General features: G+C 37.9%; 1 protein-coding gene across 2 annotated transcripts in view; it reads left to right on the forward strand.

The window, feature by feature from the left end:
- The window catches only part of GPC6 (glypican 6), a 1,185,705-nt gene that overhangs the window by 1,054,060 nt on the left and 112,066 nt on the right, over window positions 1–19,579 (forward strand). For both annotated transcript variants that reach the window (XM_037743890.1, XM_017543582.2), the window contains exon 5: window positions 14,226–14,356. In XM_037743890.1, coding sequence (XP_037599818.1) covers window positions 14,226–14,356 — 131 coding nt within the window. The remainder of the gene's footprint in view (window positions 1–14,225; window positions 14,357–19,579) is intronic.

Consider the following 19,579-nt stretch of genomic DNA (forward strand, 5'->3'; position numbering starts at 1 on the left):
CCCCCCCCGTCCTCCGCAGTGAATTAGGAAGAGTCCCACTGATAACAGAAATGAATCCTAAAACTAACAAAGGTTAAGTAAGTTGCCCTAGGTCACAGAGCTTGTGGCCAGTGGTACCAAGCCTCAAGGCCTGAGGCACATCTTATGATCATGCCTCTCTCCATGCTGCCTCTCAGCAGGGGAAGTGGAAACACCATCCAAGCTTTTAAGGATTTAAAGTGAAATCTGCAAGTTAATAAAGAGGAAGGAGCAATGTGAATGCTTTTATAGCTTTGTGAAGGATAATTCAGGATCACAGTGCCTATGCTAAAAGAACAGTCACTACAAGAGACTTAGAGGGAAGCTTTAATTGCAGCAAAGAAAGAATGAAAAAAAATCTTAGATAGGACAAAAATGCTTTGTCTCTATCATCTGTGCTTTCTCCTTCAATATTCTCTTGTAAAATGGTGAAGCACTTGGAATTTAGTAAGTAAATAAGATACTGGATAAGCATGTTGATACTATTTGTGCAGTTTAGGCACTTGGTATACCAGATGGAGTAAGAGCGGACACTAGGGCTACAACTCCAGGAGCTGCTGTTTACATTGCATGAGTTGCTTTGGGTTGGTCCAAATTAATCCACTAGCTACAAAAACACTGTGGGAGGCACTAGAAACATACACACAATTCTTCTCTCAGAAAGGTCTTTAAGAACTCTTTACCCCTTAAATTCTGTGACTCGTCATCAAGGCAAGGAATGATAGGTTGACATGAATTATTTGAACATTCCAAGCGACAAATGACATTAAAACTTATTCCTATGAAGAATCAGCAATAAAAATTTAAATAAAGAGTTACAGTTGGTAGTATATACTTTGATGTCCATCAAATTCATGATTTATAAGGCCTACTCTTCCTGGCTTATGATGTAACTAAACATCTCAAAGATATAGCAATGAGATGATGCTTACATGAATACATTATGTTTTTATGAAATACAACGCATCGTTCTCCTAAAAAGAAGCCAATGCCTGAAAATGCATCCTGTAAATTCTAATTCCTGCACTGTGCGAGGACTACTGGTGAGTTATTTTTCACCACGATTTGCATTTTCTTTTTCAGTGTTGTAGCAAAATAAGCCTCTTTGTTTGCATTGGTTTCAGAATTAATTTAGCTTGTATATTTGTTCTCTCCTCCTCTTCTTGGATTTGGTTTCAAAGTAAACAGTTGTTTTCATTAAATTCTCTTTTATTTGGCTTTAGTTCTTTGGGGTTACTTTCATTATTCTGGATGGCTGTTCCTGTTTTATTTTTGAATCTGATATCTGTGCACTGTTTTAAGTTGCATTTAATTGGTTCACTTCCACTTTCTATTGTTTAACCTCGCTCTGTGGCACTATGATTTCTGTAGCTGCATCTGATTCCTAGTCATGGTCTGATCTTTTTTAAAGGTATTTTGTATGAACCTAAACAGCATACCGGATTGGCAGAATGAGAAAAAGACAATCAACAATTTGATGTTTACTGAATGTGGACAAATTACAAGGAAGAAATCAAAATGACATTCATCACAGAGATGGTCTTAAAAGCTAATGACAAACTTAAGAGTCTTGAAAAGCAGCACGAACTACCTTGTTTGGTAAAGCCAAAAATAATAACATCTTTTTTTTTTTTAGCTTAACCTAGAAATAACCTCTGACAGAAGCAAAAGCAGCCACACTTTTCAATTTCAAGCTTAAAAGAACTAAAAAGTTATTTCTACCTAATAAAAAAGTACAATAAGATTCTGAATTCCCACAGACACTCTTCATCTATGTTATAACTCATCAAAAGCTACCAAGGGGCCATTTATCCTGTAGACCAGTGCTAATAAAGTTTTGTGGGCATTTGTGATGGTGTTCATGGCAGGGGAGTAGGGAGGGGAAGTTTTAGGGCAAAGGAGAAGGTAGCAAGTTAGTTTTTATGAACTTTCTGGAAGAAAATACAGAAAGATTTTTAAAATTTATTCTAACAATTCTTTTAACAAATATTTAATAGCACCTGTTAGGATCCAAGTATTGTTCTACTGGTTGGAACTACAGCAGTAACCAAAACAAACAAAATCCTTTCCTCCGTACTATTTGGGAAAAGAAGAACAATAACAAATATACATATAATAAGTCAGCAGGTGATCATTGCTATGAAGAATCAAGCAATGGGAAGGTGATTAGGAGTTGTAGGGTCACTAGAGAAAGCTTTTCTGAGACAGGGCATTTGGGTAGAGACCTGAAGAAAATAAGAGAATGTGTTACATCTATATCTAGAGGGAAAATATTCCAGGAAGAAGGCCCTGGGACAGGAGAGTGTCTGGCCAGTATTTAATGAGGCCCGTAAGTGAAACTATAAATGGTGATAGATACGGTCATAGCGGTGAACTTGAAAAGGAGAAGACCTGTGTAAGTATCCCCAAGACCGAGGGAATATAAACAAATGATTGGTAAATTTAACTATAAAAATTCAAAATTTCTGCATAGCAAAATTCACCATGAATGAAGAGAAAAGATAAACGATAACTAGGGGAAAATATTGTTAATTCATGAAACAAAGGGTGGGTTTTCTTGATTTTTTTAAAAGAAACTATTTTTATATCAAAATGAAAAAAGATCCAATAGTAACATAAATAGACAAAGAAGAGGAAGAGACAAAGCACTGGAAACAAATAGATTTTAAACATATTAAAAGATGTCCAAGTCTACCTTTAATGAGGGAATTTCAGGGTAGAAACACACCAAGATGCCAATTTCTTACTCCTTCAGATGGACAAGGGTCCAAACGTTTGATCTTAACATATCAACGTTTGAGACTTAGAGAATCAGATATTGTCATGTATTGCTGGTGAGATATAAATAAGTACAGCCTTTATGAAGATAATTTTGGAAAAACTATCAAAATTTTATAAGCCCACATCTTTTACTCAGCAGTTTAACTTCTAAGACTATATCCAACAAATGTATTTGTACATGGGTTGAATTATGTACAAGGGTATTTACTACAGTGTTATTTGTAATAGCAGAAAACCCTAGGACATGTTGAGTAGTGAGAAATGAATGAGAAGCCAGGAGTGGAGTCTGATTATGAATCTCTTTTTAAACTTGAATCCTTGGAAGCTCTTGAGCAGGTAGAATGACAACAAAGCTGCGTTTATAAAAATATGTCTGTCATTGGTTTCAGGATGGATTGTATATTGGGAAGAGCTCCAAGTTCAATGTTGTTTAAAGAGCTCTGTTTGAGCTGAAAGGAAGAATCCTTGTTTAGGGGGCAGAGGTGCCAGGAGTGATATCAGGCAAGGCTGGTGCGGTAGATAGGGACCAGCATACAAAGGGCCTTTCTTTTTATATTTTTATTTAAGTTCCAGGATACATAAACAGAACATGCAAGTTTGTTACATAGATATATGTGTGCCATGGTGGTTTGCTGCACCTGTTGACTCATCCTCTAAGTTCCCTTCCCTCATGCCCCACCCCTCAACAGGCCCAGGTTTGTGATGTTCCCTTCCCTGTGTCCACATGCTCTCATTGTTCAACTCCCACCTATGAGTAAGAATATGTAGTGTTCGGTTTTCTGTTTTTGTGTTAGTTTGCTGAGGATGAAGGGCTTCCCGTTTCATCCATATCCCTGCAAAGGACACAATCTCGTTCCATTTTATGGTTGCATAGTATTCCATGGTGTATCTATCTGTACCACGTTTTCTTTATCCAGTCTATCATTGATGGTTATTTGGGCTGGTTCCATGTCTTTGCCATTATAAATAGGGCTGCAATAAATGTATGTGCGCATGTGTCTTTATAGTAAAATGAGTTATATTCCTTTGGCTACATACCCAGTAATGGGATTGCTGAGTAAATTGGTATTTCTGGTTCTAGATTCTTGAGGAATTGCCATACTGGTTTCCACAATGGTTGAACTAATTTACATTTTCACCAACAGTGTAATTTTCACCAACCTTATAAAAGCCTTCCTGTTTCCACACAGCCTTGCCAGCATCTATTGTTTCTTGACTTTTTAATAATCTCCATTTTGACTGGCATGAGATGGTATCTCATTGTGATTTTGATTTGCATTTCTGTGATGATCAGTGATGTTGAGTTTTTTTCATGTTTGTTAGCTGCATAAATGTTGTTTTTTTTTTGAAAAGTGTCTGTTCATATTCTTTGCTGACTTTTTGATGTTGTTTTTTTCTTATACATTTTTTAAGTTTCTTGTAGATTTTAGATATTAGACATTTGTCAGATGGGTAGATTGCAAAAATTTTCTCTCAATCTGTAGTTGGCCTGTTCACTCTGATGGTAGTTTATTTTGCTGTGCAGAAGCCCTTTGGTTTAATTCCATCTCATTTGTCAATTTTGGCATTTGTTGCAATTGCTTTTTGCATTTTCGTCATGAAGTCTTTGCTCATGCCTATGTCCTGAATGGTATCGCCTAGGTTTTCTTCTGGCGTTTTTATGGTTTCAAGTCTTACGGTTAAGTTTTTAATCCATCCTGAGTTAATTTTTGTGTAAGATGTAAGGAAGGGGTCCAGTTTCAGTGTTTTGTATATGGCTAGCCAGTTTTCCCAGCACCATTTATTAAACAAGAAATCCTTTGCCCATTGCTTGCTTTTGTCAGATTTGTCGAAGATCAGATGGTTGTAGACGTGTGGTGTTATTTCTGAGGTCTCTGTTCTGTTCCACTGATCTGTATATCTGTTTTGGTACCAGTACCATACTGTTTTTGTTACTGTAGTATAGTTTGAAATCCTTGTAGTATAGTTTGAAATCAGCTAGCATGATGCCTCCAGCTTTGTTCTTTGTCTTGGCTATATGGGTCTTCTTTGATTCCATATGTAATTTAAAGTAGTTTTTCCTAATTTTGTGAAGAATGTCAATGGTAGTTTGATGGGAATAGCATTGAATCTATAAATTACTTTGGGCAGTATGGCTATTTTCATGATATTCATTCTTCCTATCAATGAGGATGGAATGTTTTTCCATTCGTGTTCTCCCTTATTTCCTTGAGCAGTGGTTTGTACTTCTCTTTCATGAGGTCCTTCACATCCCTTGTTAGCTGTATTCCTAAGGATTTTATTCTCTTTGTAGCAATTGTGAATGGGAGTTCATCCATGATTTGGCTCTCTGCTTGTCTATTGTTGGTATAAAGAAATGCTTGTGATATTTTCACATTGATTTTATATCCTGAGACTTTGCTGAAGTTGCTTATCAGCGTAAGGAGTTTTGGGGCTAAGACGGTGGTCTTTTCTAAATATAGAATCATGTCCTCTGCAAACAAAGACAATTTGACTTCCTCTTTTCCTATTTGAATATACTTTACTTCTTTCTCTTGCCTAATTGCCCTGCCCAGAACTTCCATTACTATGTTGAACATGAATGATGAGTGAAGTCATCCCTGTCTTGTACTGGTTTCTAAGGAAATGCTTCCAGGTTTTTCCCATTCAACATATTAGCTGCAGGTTCATCATAAATAGCTCTTGTTATTTTGAGATATGTTCCATCAATACCTAGCTTATTGAGAGTTTTTAACATGAAGAGATGTTGAATTTTATCAAAGATCTTTTCTACATCGACTGAGATAATCATGTGGTTTTTGTCTTTGGTTCTGTTTATGTGATGGATTGCATGTATTGATTTGCATATGTTGAATCAGCCTTGCATCCTAGGAATGAAGCTGACATAATCGTGATGGATAAGTTTTTTGATGTGCTGCTGGATTCAGTTTGCCAGTATTTTATTGAGAATTTTCACATCAATGTTCATCAGGTTAATATCTTTAGGCTAATCTTCAGGCTAACATCCTGAAGATTTCTTTTCTTGTTGTGTCTCTGCCCGATTTTGGTATCAGTATGATGCTGGCTTCATAAAATGAGTTAGGGAAGAGTCCGTCCTTTTCAATGGTTTGGAATAGTTTCAGAAGGAATGGTACCAGCTCCTCTGTATACCTTTGGTAGAATTCCGCTGTGAATCTCTCTGGTCCTGGGCTTTTTTTGGTTGGTAGGCTATTAATTACTACCACAATTTTGGTACTTGTTAGCGTTCTATTAAGGTATTTGACTTCTTCCTGGTTTAATCTTGGGAGGGTGTATATATCTAGAAAGTTGTCCATTTCTTATAGATTTTCTAGTTTATTTGCATAGAGGTGTTTATAGTATTCTCTGACAGTAGTTTGTATTTCTATGGGGTCAGTGATGATATCCCCTTTGTCATTTTTTATTGTGTCTATTTGATTCTTCTCTTTTCTTTTTTATTAGCCTAGCTAGCAGTCTTTCTATTTTGTTAATTTTTTCATAAAAACGCCTCGTGGATTCGTTGATTTTTTGGAGTTTTGTGTGTGTGTGTGTGTGTGTGTGTGTGTGTGTGTGTGTGTGTGTCTCTTCTCTCTGATCTTAGTTATTTGTTTTCTTCTGCTAGCTTTTGGATTAGTTTGCTCTTGGCTCTCTAACTCTTTTAATTGCGATGTTAGGATGTCAATTTGAGATCTTTCTAGCTTTGTGATGTGGGCATTTACTGCTATAAATTTCCCTCTTAACACTGCTTTAACTCTGTCCCAGAGATTCTGGTACATCATATCTTTGCTCTCATTGATTTCAAAGAGTTTGTGATTTCTGCCTTAATTTCATTATTTACCCAGAAGTCATTCAGGAGCAGGTTGTTCAGTTTCCATGTAGTTGTGTGGTTTTCAGTGAGTTTCTTAATCCTGGTTCTAATTTGATTGCACTGTGTTAATGATTGCTGGTCTTTTGCATTTGCTGAGGAGTGTTTTACTTCCAAATATGTGATCAGTTTTAGAATAAGTGTCATGTGGCACTGAAAAGAATGTATACTCTGTTGATTTGGGGCAAAGAGTTCTGTAGATGTCTATTGGGTCCACTTGATCCAAATCTGAGTTCAAGTCCTGAATATCCTTGTTAATTTTCTATCTCATTGATCTAATATTGGCAGTGGGGTGTTAAAGTCTCCCACCAGTATTGTGTGGGAGTCTAAGTCTCTTTGTAGGTGTCTAAGAACTTGTTTTATAAATCTGGGTGCTCCTGTATTAGGTGCATATATATTTAGGATAGTTCTTGTTGAATTGATCCCTTCACTATTATGTAATGCCCTTCTTTGCCTTTTTATAATTTTGTTGGTTTGTTTTGTCAGAGACTGGGATTGCAACCCCTGTTTTTCTTGCTTTCCATTTGCTTGGTAAATTTTACTCCATCCTTTATTTTGAGTCTATATGTGTCTTTGCAAGTGAGATGGGTCTCCTGAATAAAGCACACTGATGGGTCTTGACTCTTTGTCCAATTTGATGAAGGGCCTTTCTTATGCCAGGCTGAGAGAGTCAGACTTTGTGCCTTTAGAGTGAGGCAGTGGCCCAATCAAATTCACATTTTTAAAAGACAGCTCTGCTGGCAATGTCAGAGAACAGATTAGAGGGCAACAAAGCCAGAGATAATTCTTAAAATCAGAAACAAAAATATTTTAAAACTCCAAAAGGGGCTGAGACCTTCTGCCTGGGTAAGTTCTAGTCCCAAGTTGGCCCTCTTTCAGGGTCGTTCAGATCCAGGCTGCCTGCTGTGGTTATGTACTTCTCAGTTCCCACTAGCTGTGCTCTCTTTCCAGCCTCTCTTGAAACACATTCCAGCCCAAGATCTCACAAGCATTTTAATTCATCGATTTGGGTGAAAGCAAAAGACGTGTGTATTCAGCATGCCTGTCTCCAACACGCCGCAGGAGACAGCAGTGCCCCTAATTACATTCATGCCATGGGCATTAATCAGCCTATATATAAACACTGCAGCCATATTTTTCTTTTTCTTTTAATGAATAACTGGGTGAGAATGAGTGAATTTACCAGAGTGCTTTTTAAATTGCTTAATTTTTTAAAAATTCTTTTGTATGATACTCAGTGTGGAAAATATCTTGGTTAAGCTAAAACAAACATGCAGCAGACCTGTAAGAGTAGGTGAGCATTGCTTCCAAAAAGAAAGAGCAAAACTGGGTGCCATGGAATGCTGATACAACAATAAGGTAGATTGTGCGTACAGACTTCATTTTTCACAGAGTAGATTATTAAGGACAAATTTAGATGACTGAATGAGAACATTGAAATGACACATTATCATCTTAATTCAAATTTCTCCCAAAAGAAGGAAAATTTTTATTTCTTTTTTTAATTTTAGTATGCTTCATCTATGTCACTTCAAAAAGATTCTAAACTTCATGAAGGCAGCACCATGGACAGCTTCTGTGCCCCTACCAATTTATGGTGACCCTCTTTGGCACATAACAAATAGTTATTAGATTAAGTTTAACTTATTTGAATTGAATTTTCAAAATTTTTTCTACCTAGGAGAATCTTAAAAACATCATTTCATTTAAAAAATTTTTTTAAATTTTACTTTAAGTTCCAGAATACATGTGCAGAATATGCACATTTGTTATGTAGGTATACATGTGCCATTGTGGTTTCCTGCACCTATGAACCCATCATCTAGGTTTTAAGCTTCACATGCATTAGATATTTGTCCTAATGCTCTCTCTCCCCTCCCCTCTCACCCCTCTACAGTCCCCAATGTGTGTTGTTTCCCTTCATGTGTCCATATGTTCTCATTGAATATCATATAATTTTTTAAAAATTATCTCGCTTTCTCTAAAACAACTTTGAAAATCATTTTCTTCTAGGTTAAAGTTGGTGGAATTCAGAAAAGCCATTTCTGGTTTTATGTCTCCTTTTCTCAAGAAGCAAATTGAAAGTATATGTGTGATCATCTAGAGTCACACTTAAGATTTATATTCTAGGGGAACATAAACATTCAGGAATCCCCTTACCAAAAAGAGCAGTAAGATAGTTTTAATCCATTGCCATCCAGACATAGCAGATAATGGCTAGCTCCCTGTGTCAAGAGACTTCACTCTTCATGAAGTCAATATTTAGACAAAAATGAGAATTGTTTCCTTCTTCCAGACCTACTCTATATTTCTCGTACAACCCAGGGGAGACTTAGTTCTTCACCTGAGGCTAGCTGGCATGCCTTTGGTGTACCATAACATCTAGTAGAAGTTAGAGCAAATCCTTCTGTTCCCTTCTAGACAAAATTTTATTTTTTTCTTGACCATCCCAGTGTTTGTAATCAGAGGGGACATCATAAATGCTAAATATCTTAAATATCAATTGACTAGAATTATGAACATTTAGGTCCTGTCAAACAAAAAGGGGAAATTATCTGAGTAGTTTATAAATATTGTCATTTGGCTTTTTCGGTTTTCTCTTGCCACAAAATAAATTATCCTCAAATTTAGAAGATTAAAATAACAATCTTACTATTATAAATCAGTACACTGTGTGTACTAGACTGTTCTCATGCTGCTATCAAGAACTGCCTGAGACTGGGTAATTTATAAAGGAAAGAGGTTTAATTGACTCACAGTTCTGCATGGCTGGGGAGGCCTCAGGAAACTTACAATCATGGTAGAAGAGGAAGCAAACACGTCCTTCTTCACATGGCAACAGTAAGGAATAGTATGAGCAAAGTGGAGGAAAGGCCCCTTATAAAAACCATCTCGTGAGAACTCACTCACTGTCATGAGAACAGCATGAGGTTAACTGCCTCCATAAGTCAATTACCTCCCATTGGGTCCCTCCCGCGACACGTGGGGCTTATGGGAGCCACAACTCAAGATAGATTTGGGTGGGGACACAGCCAAACCACATCACTGTGGACCAGAAATTCAGACAAGGCTCAAATGGTTGATTCTTCTGCTCCATGTGGTGTTGACTGGGGTCACCAAGTGGTGATCAGCTGTCAGATAGTCTGGTCTGGAAGGTTCAAGATAGCTTTGCTCATATGTCTGGCAACTTGGCAAGGGCGGATGGAAATCTAGGTTCAACTGGGACTGTCACCTGGAATGCTTATACATGCCCTCTCTAGCACTGTGATCTCAGAGTAGAGTCTTGTAAGAGACAAAAAGTGGTCTCGTACATACTAGCTCTGGAAACTGGCAGAGTGTCACATCTACCATAGGCTATTAGTCATAGGAGTCAATCCAGAGTCAGGGGACAGGACATAAACCCCACCAGTTAAAGATGCAATCATCTTTAAAGATGATTGCATCTTTAACTGGCAAAGAAGCACATCATGAGAAAATAATGCAGCTTTGTATCTCTCACTAATGAACTCATCCATCAAAAGGTAACAATTATCAAAAGAATAATCTAACATACAAAAGAGCATCAGCTATACATCTTAAAGTCATCCATGTACCTTTTACGCCTTTATTCCTCATAGCAATTGCTGTCAATACTTCCACCAAAAAATCTTACAAATTTTCCTTTCCTTTCCCCTTACAGTGCCTGGAGGTGGTGACTTATAAAAGTTGAGTTTTGTTATGAGCTAATTATGTGCTAAAAATCGTGCTAAATAACTTTGCAAGCACAATCTCATTTCATTGTGCCTACCACCACTATGAGGTATATATTGTCATAGTCTCCATTGCATAGATTAAGATACTTTGTGAAGTAAATGACTTGTATGTTATCTCCCAGCCATCTAGTAGAGAAGATTAGATTGAAACCTGGGCACCTGACTCCGCAGTCTTCATTCCTAACCAGAAACTCCATGCTTATACATGGAGCACCTTGGCCCAGAGGCACAGCTTTACCTGCATCCTGGCTTCTTGCTTTTGGTTGGGCAACTCTGGTGGAGCTGCTACATGCCCCGCACCAACCCTCTACTAAAAGAGTCATTGTCTCTCTGTGTACATCCACACCTCATGCTCAGATAACAGTTATTTCTAATATATCTAAATTTTCTTATCCAAACAAAAATTGCATACTGCTTTGGGGAGGCAACAGTCTTCTTTAAGGAGAAACAAAACAGGCAACACAGGAGATGTAAGCAGAAACGATCCACTGATCATTAGCTGATGTACTGTAACTGTCCGGGTTTAATTGGCAAAAGAAAACAGCTCCAAGAGCAGAGTTAAAAATAATTTTCCCAATGTTTCAAAATATAAGTGGCACAGAGATAATTAAGACAGCTCAGGATGGCAGCCTCTGGAGTAAGTTATGTCATGTTGTGACTTTACTGGTTTCAGAGGAACTTACCAACTACTGCCTTGACGTCACAAAATTGTTTTGTGTTATCGCCACTTTGAGGTGAGAGAGAGGCTGAGGTATCATGTCCCAAGGCATGGCTTCCTTCAGCCCCAAGGTTGGAAGAAGGTTCTCCTTAAACCCCAGGGAGCTTGACTGATGACAGGCTGGCCTTGCAAGTGGGAAGTAAACCAGTCAAGCACAGATGCACTTGGCTGCTGGGTGGACCACATAGACCCTCTCTCCGTCTGGTGCCTGGGAAGAGCCACCATTCACCTTGAGGACTTTCCCAAGCCCCAGGGCCTGCAGCTCTGACCTTCCACTGCTTCTTTCTCAACTCATCATGTGTTTGAACTTGGCCTCTACAGGCAGTAGCTATGAACCTGACCCTTTACAGTGGCCTCTAAAAATATTGGAGAAGTTTTCTGAAAAGCTACCTTTCCTATTATGTCATGAATATTTAGAACAAAAAGGGGAACTGGAGATGGGGGTGATTATATCATATGAATACATGTATGTTTGCTTTTAAATTTTTTTCCACTTGTGGACATCATGTTATTTGTGTACATTTGTCTGGCCTTCTATCAGGTAGCTTTTTTTCAAGAACAACTTTGTCGTCAAAAGAATATAAGCCCCAAAACACACTATTTATGTCCTGTGTCAGCCTTCCTCCCATTCTGCACAAAAACCTATGTATAATTATAATCAGCGTATTCACGTTATTTTATCTAGATGTTTCACACACAATTTTTTCTCATCTTTTCCAAGAATTTGAATAATTTGTGTGTATTTTAGTAAAAGGAATACAGTGTTTCAATGTACTTGTATACATTCACACTATTTAATTATTTATCAACAGGTATTTTGATTAATAAGAACTACTGAAGTTAATCAGTATAATAGTCGTTAATGTTCTTATTACTGTGGGTAGAAAAAAAAAATCACATAACATGAAATCTACCATCAGCAAATTTTTAAGTTTACAAAGGAACTCACTAAGTATAATTCTGAAGTTTTAAGCCAATGTATACTGTGTACTGGCTTTGGAGTCTTCAAAGGAGAATCTAAATTTTTTTTCATATTTTTATTTATATTGTGTTTTTTAAAAATTAGCAATAGCATAAACCAGCTAAGAAACAGCATAAAGCAGCATATTCTGACTGGTGATCTACATTAAAAGAAAACTAAATAGGTGCCTACTTACATCAAAAAGGTATTATCTTAGTTTATGGAACAAGGCAAATGAATTGAACTAATGAATAGAAACAGAGAAACCGGTAGTATGGGTAAATGGGACCATTTAGTTTTATGTTTAGTAGTGCTGGGTCATCAATAGGATTGCCTTTTCCCAAGACCAAGAAGGCACCTGCTTAGGAGAGGGTTAACCTGAGCACTTTTATAATGGCTGGGAGAGATGAGTTTGCAGGTCCCAGAACCTACAAGCCTAGTGCCATGATCAGAGTTCAACATGGAACAGAAACACTGAAATCACCAAAGAGAAACTTCCCCACTTTACTGTATGGTACAAATCAAACAGCTTCTTGCCTTACCTATTGAAGATAAGTTCTGTAGCTGGGTGTGGTGGCTCATGCCTGTAATCTCAGCACTTTAGGGTGCCGAGGCGGGTGGATCATGAAGTCAAGAGATCAAGAACATCGTGGCTATCAAGGTGAAACCCCATCTCTACTAAAAATACAAAAAATTAGCTGGACATAGTGGCATGCATCTGTAGTCCTAGCTACTCAGGAGGCTGAAGCAGGAGAATCACTTGAACCCAGGAGGTAGAGGTTGCAGTGAGCTGAGATGACGCCACTGCACTCCAGCCTGGGCAACAGAGCAAGACTCCATCTCAAAAAAAAAAAAAAAAAAAAAGGAAGATAAGCTCTGCTAGAGGAGATAGAGGAGACAACGTTTTAATTTAAACAAGAGAACCTGCTCAGAGATGATTTCAACCCCGTAACTTTAAACTCTGACTCTATGTTAAGTCCTTATGATCCAATCCAAAAATTTGTTCTTTTTCCCCCAAGTCACAGTAGCTTTTAGACTCTGAATACAGTTGACGTTTTCAATAGAAAACTAAATCTTTCTAGGTAATACTGAGTTCAATTCAGTTCGGTGTAATTTCTTTATTTTTCTGTTTATTTATTTTTATTATACTTTAAGGTCTGGGATACATGTGCAGATTGTGCAGGATTGTCACATAGGTACACACATGCCATGGTGGTTTCCTGCCTCCATCCCCCCATCACCCACGTTAGGTATTTCTCCTAATGTTATCCCTCCCCAACCCCCTACCCCCTGCTATCCCTCCCCTAGCCCCCCACCCCCAACAGACCCCAGTTTGTGATGTCCCCCTCCCTGTGCCCATGTGTTCTCATTTTTCAACACCCACTTATGAGTGAGAACATGCAGTGTTTAGTTTTCTGTTCTTATGTCGGTTTGCGAGAATGATGTTTTCCGGATTCATACATGTCCCTACAAAGGACATGAACACATCTGTTTTTATGGCTTCGTAGTATTCCGTGGTGTATATGTGCCACATTTTCTTTATCCAGTCTATCATTGATGGGCATTTGGGTTGGTTCCAGGTCTGTACTATTGTAAACAGTGCCACAATGAATGAAAAGTATAGCATTCAGAGAATGCTGCGTAGTGTGATCACACCTAGACAGATCGATACCTCTTGAGAGATCCAAAAATGCTTCACACAGGTAGATATGCTTTAATGGGGTCTTGACATTTTTGCATACAAATTCACAAATCAGCACTTCTTCCCTCCTATTCTGTTTTCCCAGCCTCCAGAAGAAGATAGGTGGGACCTCATTTTCTAAATGCAGTTGATCCTTGAACTAATACTGTTTTTACTTCATGTGGAATCACTAGATATATTCAACATTCTGCATTTGGACTAATTTTCTTATGTTCAGCCCTGGTTCTAGACATATAAAACAATTTTGAATCTCCAAACAAAATACGTTCATAAGATTCAGTCATCTATTTTATTTTGGACTATATGAAAGCAAACTTAAAAATGCGAATGCACGGTTATTTTTCATCCAGTTGTTTTAACAACGTTTAAACACAGGTTGAGAACTTGGAGCTCCCAGTTCACAAATAAATCATGTTCCTGTATTTTAACAGATGCAATGCTCTTGGTGGCAGAGCGACTGGAGGGGCCATTCAACATTGAGTCGGTCATGGACCCCATAGATGTCAAGATTTCTGAAGCCATTATGAACATGCAAGAAAACAGCATGCAGGTGTCTGCAAAGGTATTTGCATTAGTAATATATCTACCAATACATGTACATTATACAGGTGTGGTAACCTAAAGACGAAGTAACTGGATATGTCAGCTGGGCTTATAAATTCTAAAATGCTGTCAGTGAGCTTTTCCTGTTGAGCCACAAATTTGCTACTTCATTAAAAATGTCTAACAAAATGGCATTGAGAAGGGAAGCAATTTTTTAACTTGCAACTACTCAATCACAAAGAAATTAGGGCTGCCAAAAAGTTTCAGAGAGCCCCAAGTATATTGACCAATCCCTCACATTTGTGATCAATTTGGGGGGAATTTTCTTTTTAACGTTTGAAATGTCTGCACACCCTCACCTTGTTCTCTCTCTAGTAACTTCTAATTATATATATGGCTGTGCAGAAACCAGGCACATGTTCTATATTTTCAATTGTAAATAATTAAACATCCCATCTGACTTCCTTTTAAGACTACAGTGTAACTTTCATTAATGAATCTTCAGGGGAAAATGCTTCTTTGTATGAAGTCAAGCACACATGAAAAGGAAAAGAGTAGCACATTTTCACAAATCATATGAGACAGAGCTTCTGGGTTTGCAGCTGCAGAACACGTAAGCCAGGTGCACAGTTTTTACTTGTCTCCACCCAGTTGAAGATAAACAGGACCCACCTTAAGCAAAACGGAGACATTTGCAGCAGGTCTCTCGCCTCGTCCTTCATCAGCTTTTTTCTCCCATAGTGATGACTGCACAAGGACTGATATAGATTTGGTTAGTGTTTCATGACAGTTTCAACACTAACCAAATCTATATCAGTCCTTTAAGCCTGGTGACTGAGTGATTGCATTTTAATTGAAAGTCATTCGCACTAAAATATGTCAGGAAAAGAGTTGCATGATTAGCTTTCTTTAATTTTTAAAATCCTTTGTGGAAGAGATTTCAAATAAAATCATGGAGGAGGGGACAGGTGGTAGAGAGACCTTGCAGATTAGATAAAAAGAGCCACAGATTCCTACCAGGGCTCCTTGGCTAAGCATGAATCCAACTAGATTTGGGCTTTTCAGAGTGAACTGTTAGGATGAAGGGGAAGAAAAAATCTGGCCTGGGTCCCTTTTTCTCCCTGGGAGATAGATCTGAGAGTTTCATAGGCCTTTTTGGGGGTTTTAATGAACTCAGGGTAGCCTGTGTAAAGGAGGATGCTCCAAATTACCATCATCTGTTGGGGAAATAGCACATTTGGGGTTTCCATGAAAGGCCATTTTCTTTCTTTCCTGTGGAAAAAAATAGCAATCATCTATTCCTCTCAAATCTATTGCCTAGAAACCAATTAATGTTATTTTGAGAGACACGGTATCCCGTTGGTGCTCAAGTAATCAGGTGCTAAGATTGCTAATGTTAAAAACAGCTCTAGAGAATAGGACATGAGGAACACATGGACAAAATTATCTGCAGTTTGAGACCATCACAACTTCTTACAAGTGGGTATCTGTTTCCTTTGGTGTGTGTGCCTACATTTTCCAAGTCAAGTATTCCTTTTTACTCTTTTCATTCCATTCATTCATTCATTCATTCAGCACGCATTTATTGAGAATCCATGTGGCAAACAGTGCTCTGTATGGCAGATACAGGAGTGAACAAGGCACCATTCCTGTCCTTAGTACGCTTACTTTCTAAGAGGAGAGACAGACACCTAACAGACCAGCAATTATGTAAATTAATTAACATAACATAGCACCAGACAATAATAAATCATAGGAAAAAGCTTCTCCTCCCTCAGTGCCTGGACATATTTGAACAGGAAGTTTCTACCATTGATTATATATATTTTTTCAACGAGCCTTAGTTCCTCTAAAAGCAACAGCATCCTCACTGGTGTTCTGGCTTCCACTCTGGAACCCCCTCAAATTTGTTCTTCATCCAGTAGCCAAAGTATTTCTACAACATCAATATGGTCATGCACCACGCCCCACCTCCCTCCATGTCCCCCGTCCCCCGCTTTGCCTTTCAGTGGCTTCTTTTATACTTACGATGGAATAAACCTCCTGCAAGATCTTGCATTATCTGGCCTATCATCTAACCTTGTTTCACAGCAGTGGCCCTTTTATTTACTTGTTCAGCCACATGGTCTCACTTTCAGTTCTTTGATTATACTTGTAGCTTCTTTGTCCTGTAATGCTTTTTACTCCTCTGATCTTTTAGTAGGCCCATCTTGTAATTCTTTGTCACAGAAATCTGTCACTGCATCTATTATATATGTATTTGTTTGGTATCGGTTCCTTACCAGTCTTCTCCTGACTTCACTCATCTGAAACTCCATGAGTGACCAGGATCCCAGGTGTGTAGCTAGAACATAGCCCAGCACTTGGCACATAGAAATTATAGGCAGATGCTTGTTGAATGCATACTAAAGAAAAAAAAATGAAATACACCAGTGAGTGAGCTGCAAACAACTGTTAAGAAATGGACCCATTTCAAGCAAAGAAACCATGCTTTCTCAAGTCCAATAGAGCTTAAAGATTAAAAAGAAAAAAATAAAAAGATAAAGAAAAGCAACCACTTCTGTAATAGTTACACTATTTGTCCTCAACCAGTCTGTCTTGCATCTGCCAGGTGGCCCGTCATTTCCCTCCTGCACCCTGCTTTCTTTGAGGAGTTACATTTCTTCACTTAAAATTAAAAGAGCTCCTTTCTCAAGAGAGTTGCCCTGTTCACATGGGGAGATGACTGGGAGGCCAGCTTCAAGTTTCAAAAATGTTATTTCTGAGAATGTAGTCTGTGTATATTGAATCCAGTGCCTGAAGTCACACCCACAAAGTTTTGTAGTGTAACAAAGTCAGGGTAACTAATGTCACTCACTGCCATACAAACTGATTGAGTTGTGGCACAGTTGGAGGTTAGAGAGTTAGATGTTCCTCCTTTACATTGCTGTTGGTTCCCTATGTCCATCCAAACCTAGTAAAATAAATAAATCTTTAATAAAGGAACACAGGACCAGATATCATGGGACCTGGATTTTAGGTATGTCTAGTGTACTCACTGATATCACAAAGACTAATGATCCTAATGTATACTGAGTGCTGAAATATCCCTTAGTGCTCCATCCTCATCTATAAAATGACTAAATATAAAGAAGAAATAATATGATTTTGTGGACTACCTTTGCAAATTAAAATGACAGTTCTCAAGTTGGGGTTTACGGTACTCTAGGGGCCCCCATGACCATTTTGAGTTGTCTAAGAAATCAAAAGTATTCTTTATGATAATACAGACAAGATTTGCCTTTCCCCACTATGTTGACGTTTGTATTGATGGCACAAAAACAAGGCTGGTAGCTTAGTATGAATCAATTCAGTGACATAAAAACAGTTTCATTTAAGAAATTGCTAGTGAAGTAATAAAAACCACTAATTTTAAAAAAAGAGACAAGGTGTGGTGGCTCTTGGGTGTATTCCAGCATTTTGGGAGGCCAAGGCAGGAGGATCACTTGAGCCAGAGAGGTTGAGGCTGTGTCAGCTATAATTACGCCTTTGCACTCCAGCCTAGGCAACAGGATGAGACCCCAGCTCTAGAAAGACAAAAAAAAAGGGAAAGAAAAAGTAAGTTGGCCCATTTTAAAGAATGGGCTAACTAAATGATTATCTTCTTTAAATTTATTTTTAATTGACAAATAAAATTGTATATGCATATGATATTACAAGATTGTTTTGAAATATGTATATATTGAAAAATGGTTAAATCAAGCTAATTAACAAATGCATTGTCCCTCACATATTTATTATTCTATTCTTGGTGAGAACACTTAAAATCTACTCTCTCAGCAATTTTCAAGTATACAATACATTGTTATTAACTATAGTTCAGTTCAAGTATTCATTAAAAATTTTTCAAGAGGTCAGATAGGCTGTTACCGGAATATAAATCAGAGATAGTTATGGAATTTTTCCAACTACGTTATTACAGTATTTCTGTTAAAAAATGAATGTACTTTAATATGAAACATATCTTTGTAAGAAATGTTAAATTAAGAATAGAAATAATATGGGGGGGGGCGCAGCCAGGCATGGTGGTTCATGCCTGTAATCCCATCTCTTTGGGAGGCCCAGGCAGGCAGAACACTAGAGGTCAGGAGTTTGAAACCAGCCTGGCCAATATGGTGAAACTGCTACTAAAAATATAAAAATTAGCCAGGCATGGTGGCATATGCCTGTTAATCCCAGCTACTCAGGAGGCTGAGGCAGAAGAATCACTTGAACCTAGGAGGCAAAGGTTGCAGTGAGCCAAGATCACGCTAATGCACTCCACCCTAGTTGAGAGAGTAAGACTCCATCTTAAAATAAAAAAAAATAAAAAAAAAGAGAGAGAGAGAGAGAGAGATTATACAGGGCATGTAAGAGTCCACTCACGTGAAAGGATACAGGACGAAGGGTCAAAACATGGTAGAAACAAAATAGTGTGTCTGGTAGTACTGGCACAGAGAAAAGAGGATGCAAGGAATTAACGAAGAGGAGAAGGAGAAGAAAACAGCCAGATTCTTCAGGAAAGAGGGAAAGGAAGCCAGGAGTCTGCTATGGAAGATGGAGTTAAGGAAGAACTAAAGCCATCTTTAAATATCATGGAGTAGTAAAGGTGGTTAGAATTTGGACAAATTCCATGGGAAACACCAGCAGAATTTGCTGGTGGGACAGATGTATTCTGAAAAGAGATTTTATTTCAGCAAGGGAATGGAATTTACTTTTAAATTTAGAAATATGTAGTTTTATTTTCCATATGCATGAAATTATAATACACATGAAGTAGAGTATAAAATCTATATTCTAGCTAAGAACTGAGTGGTTGAACTTATCTTTTTTTTTCAAAGAAACCCTGAGACACTGTTGATAAACCGTCTCATCACATTTGAAGTTCTGGATTTCTAGACCGAGGCTGAGTATTTACATAACCAGAAATTTGGTTAACTTCTGAGAGGCAAGCTCCAGGTGAGGCCAGAAGCTAGCTCCTAAGGGGGCCAGACATTCTGAGAATTGTAAAGTTTAGAAATTAAAATAACTTTTTCCTCAAGGATATGATTAGCAACTTCTCCTTTGGAAATCATTTATTAAAGCAGTTACTGTCAGAAGTCATTCGCAGAGCAATATTTATAACTGCGAACTCATATTTGTTCAATGCTTACTGCCAGGGACAGTACTAAATGCTTTTACATGGTTTCTATTATACAATATTTATAATAGTGCTTGTGATGAG

Source organism: Cebus imitator, unplaced genomic scaffold (genome assembly GCF_001604975.1).
Source record: "Cebus imitator isolate Cc_AM_T3 unplaced genomic scaffold, Cebus_imitator-1.0 Scaffold158, whole genome shotgun sequence".
Classification (NCBI taxonomy): Eukaryota; Metazoa; Chordata; class Mammalia; order Primates; family Cebidae; genus Cebus; species Cebus imitator.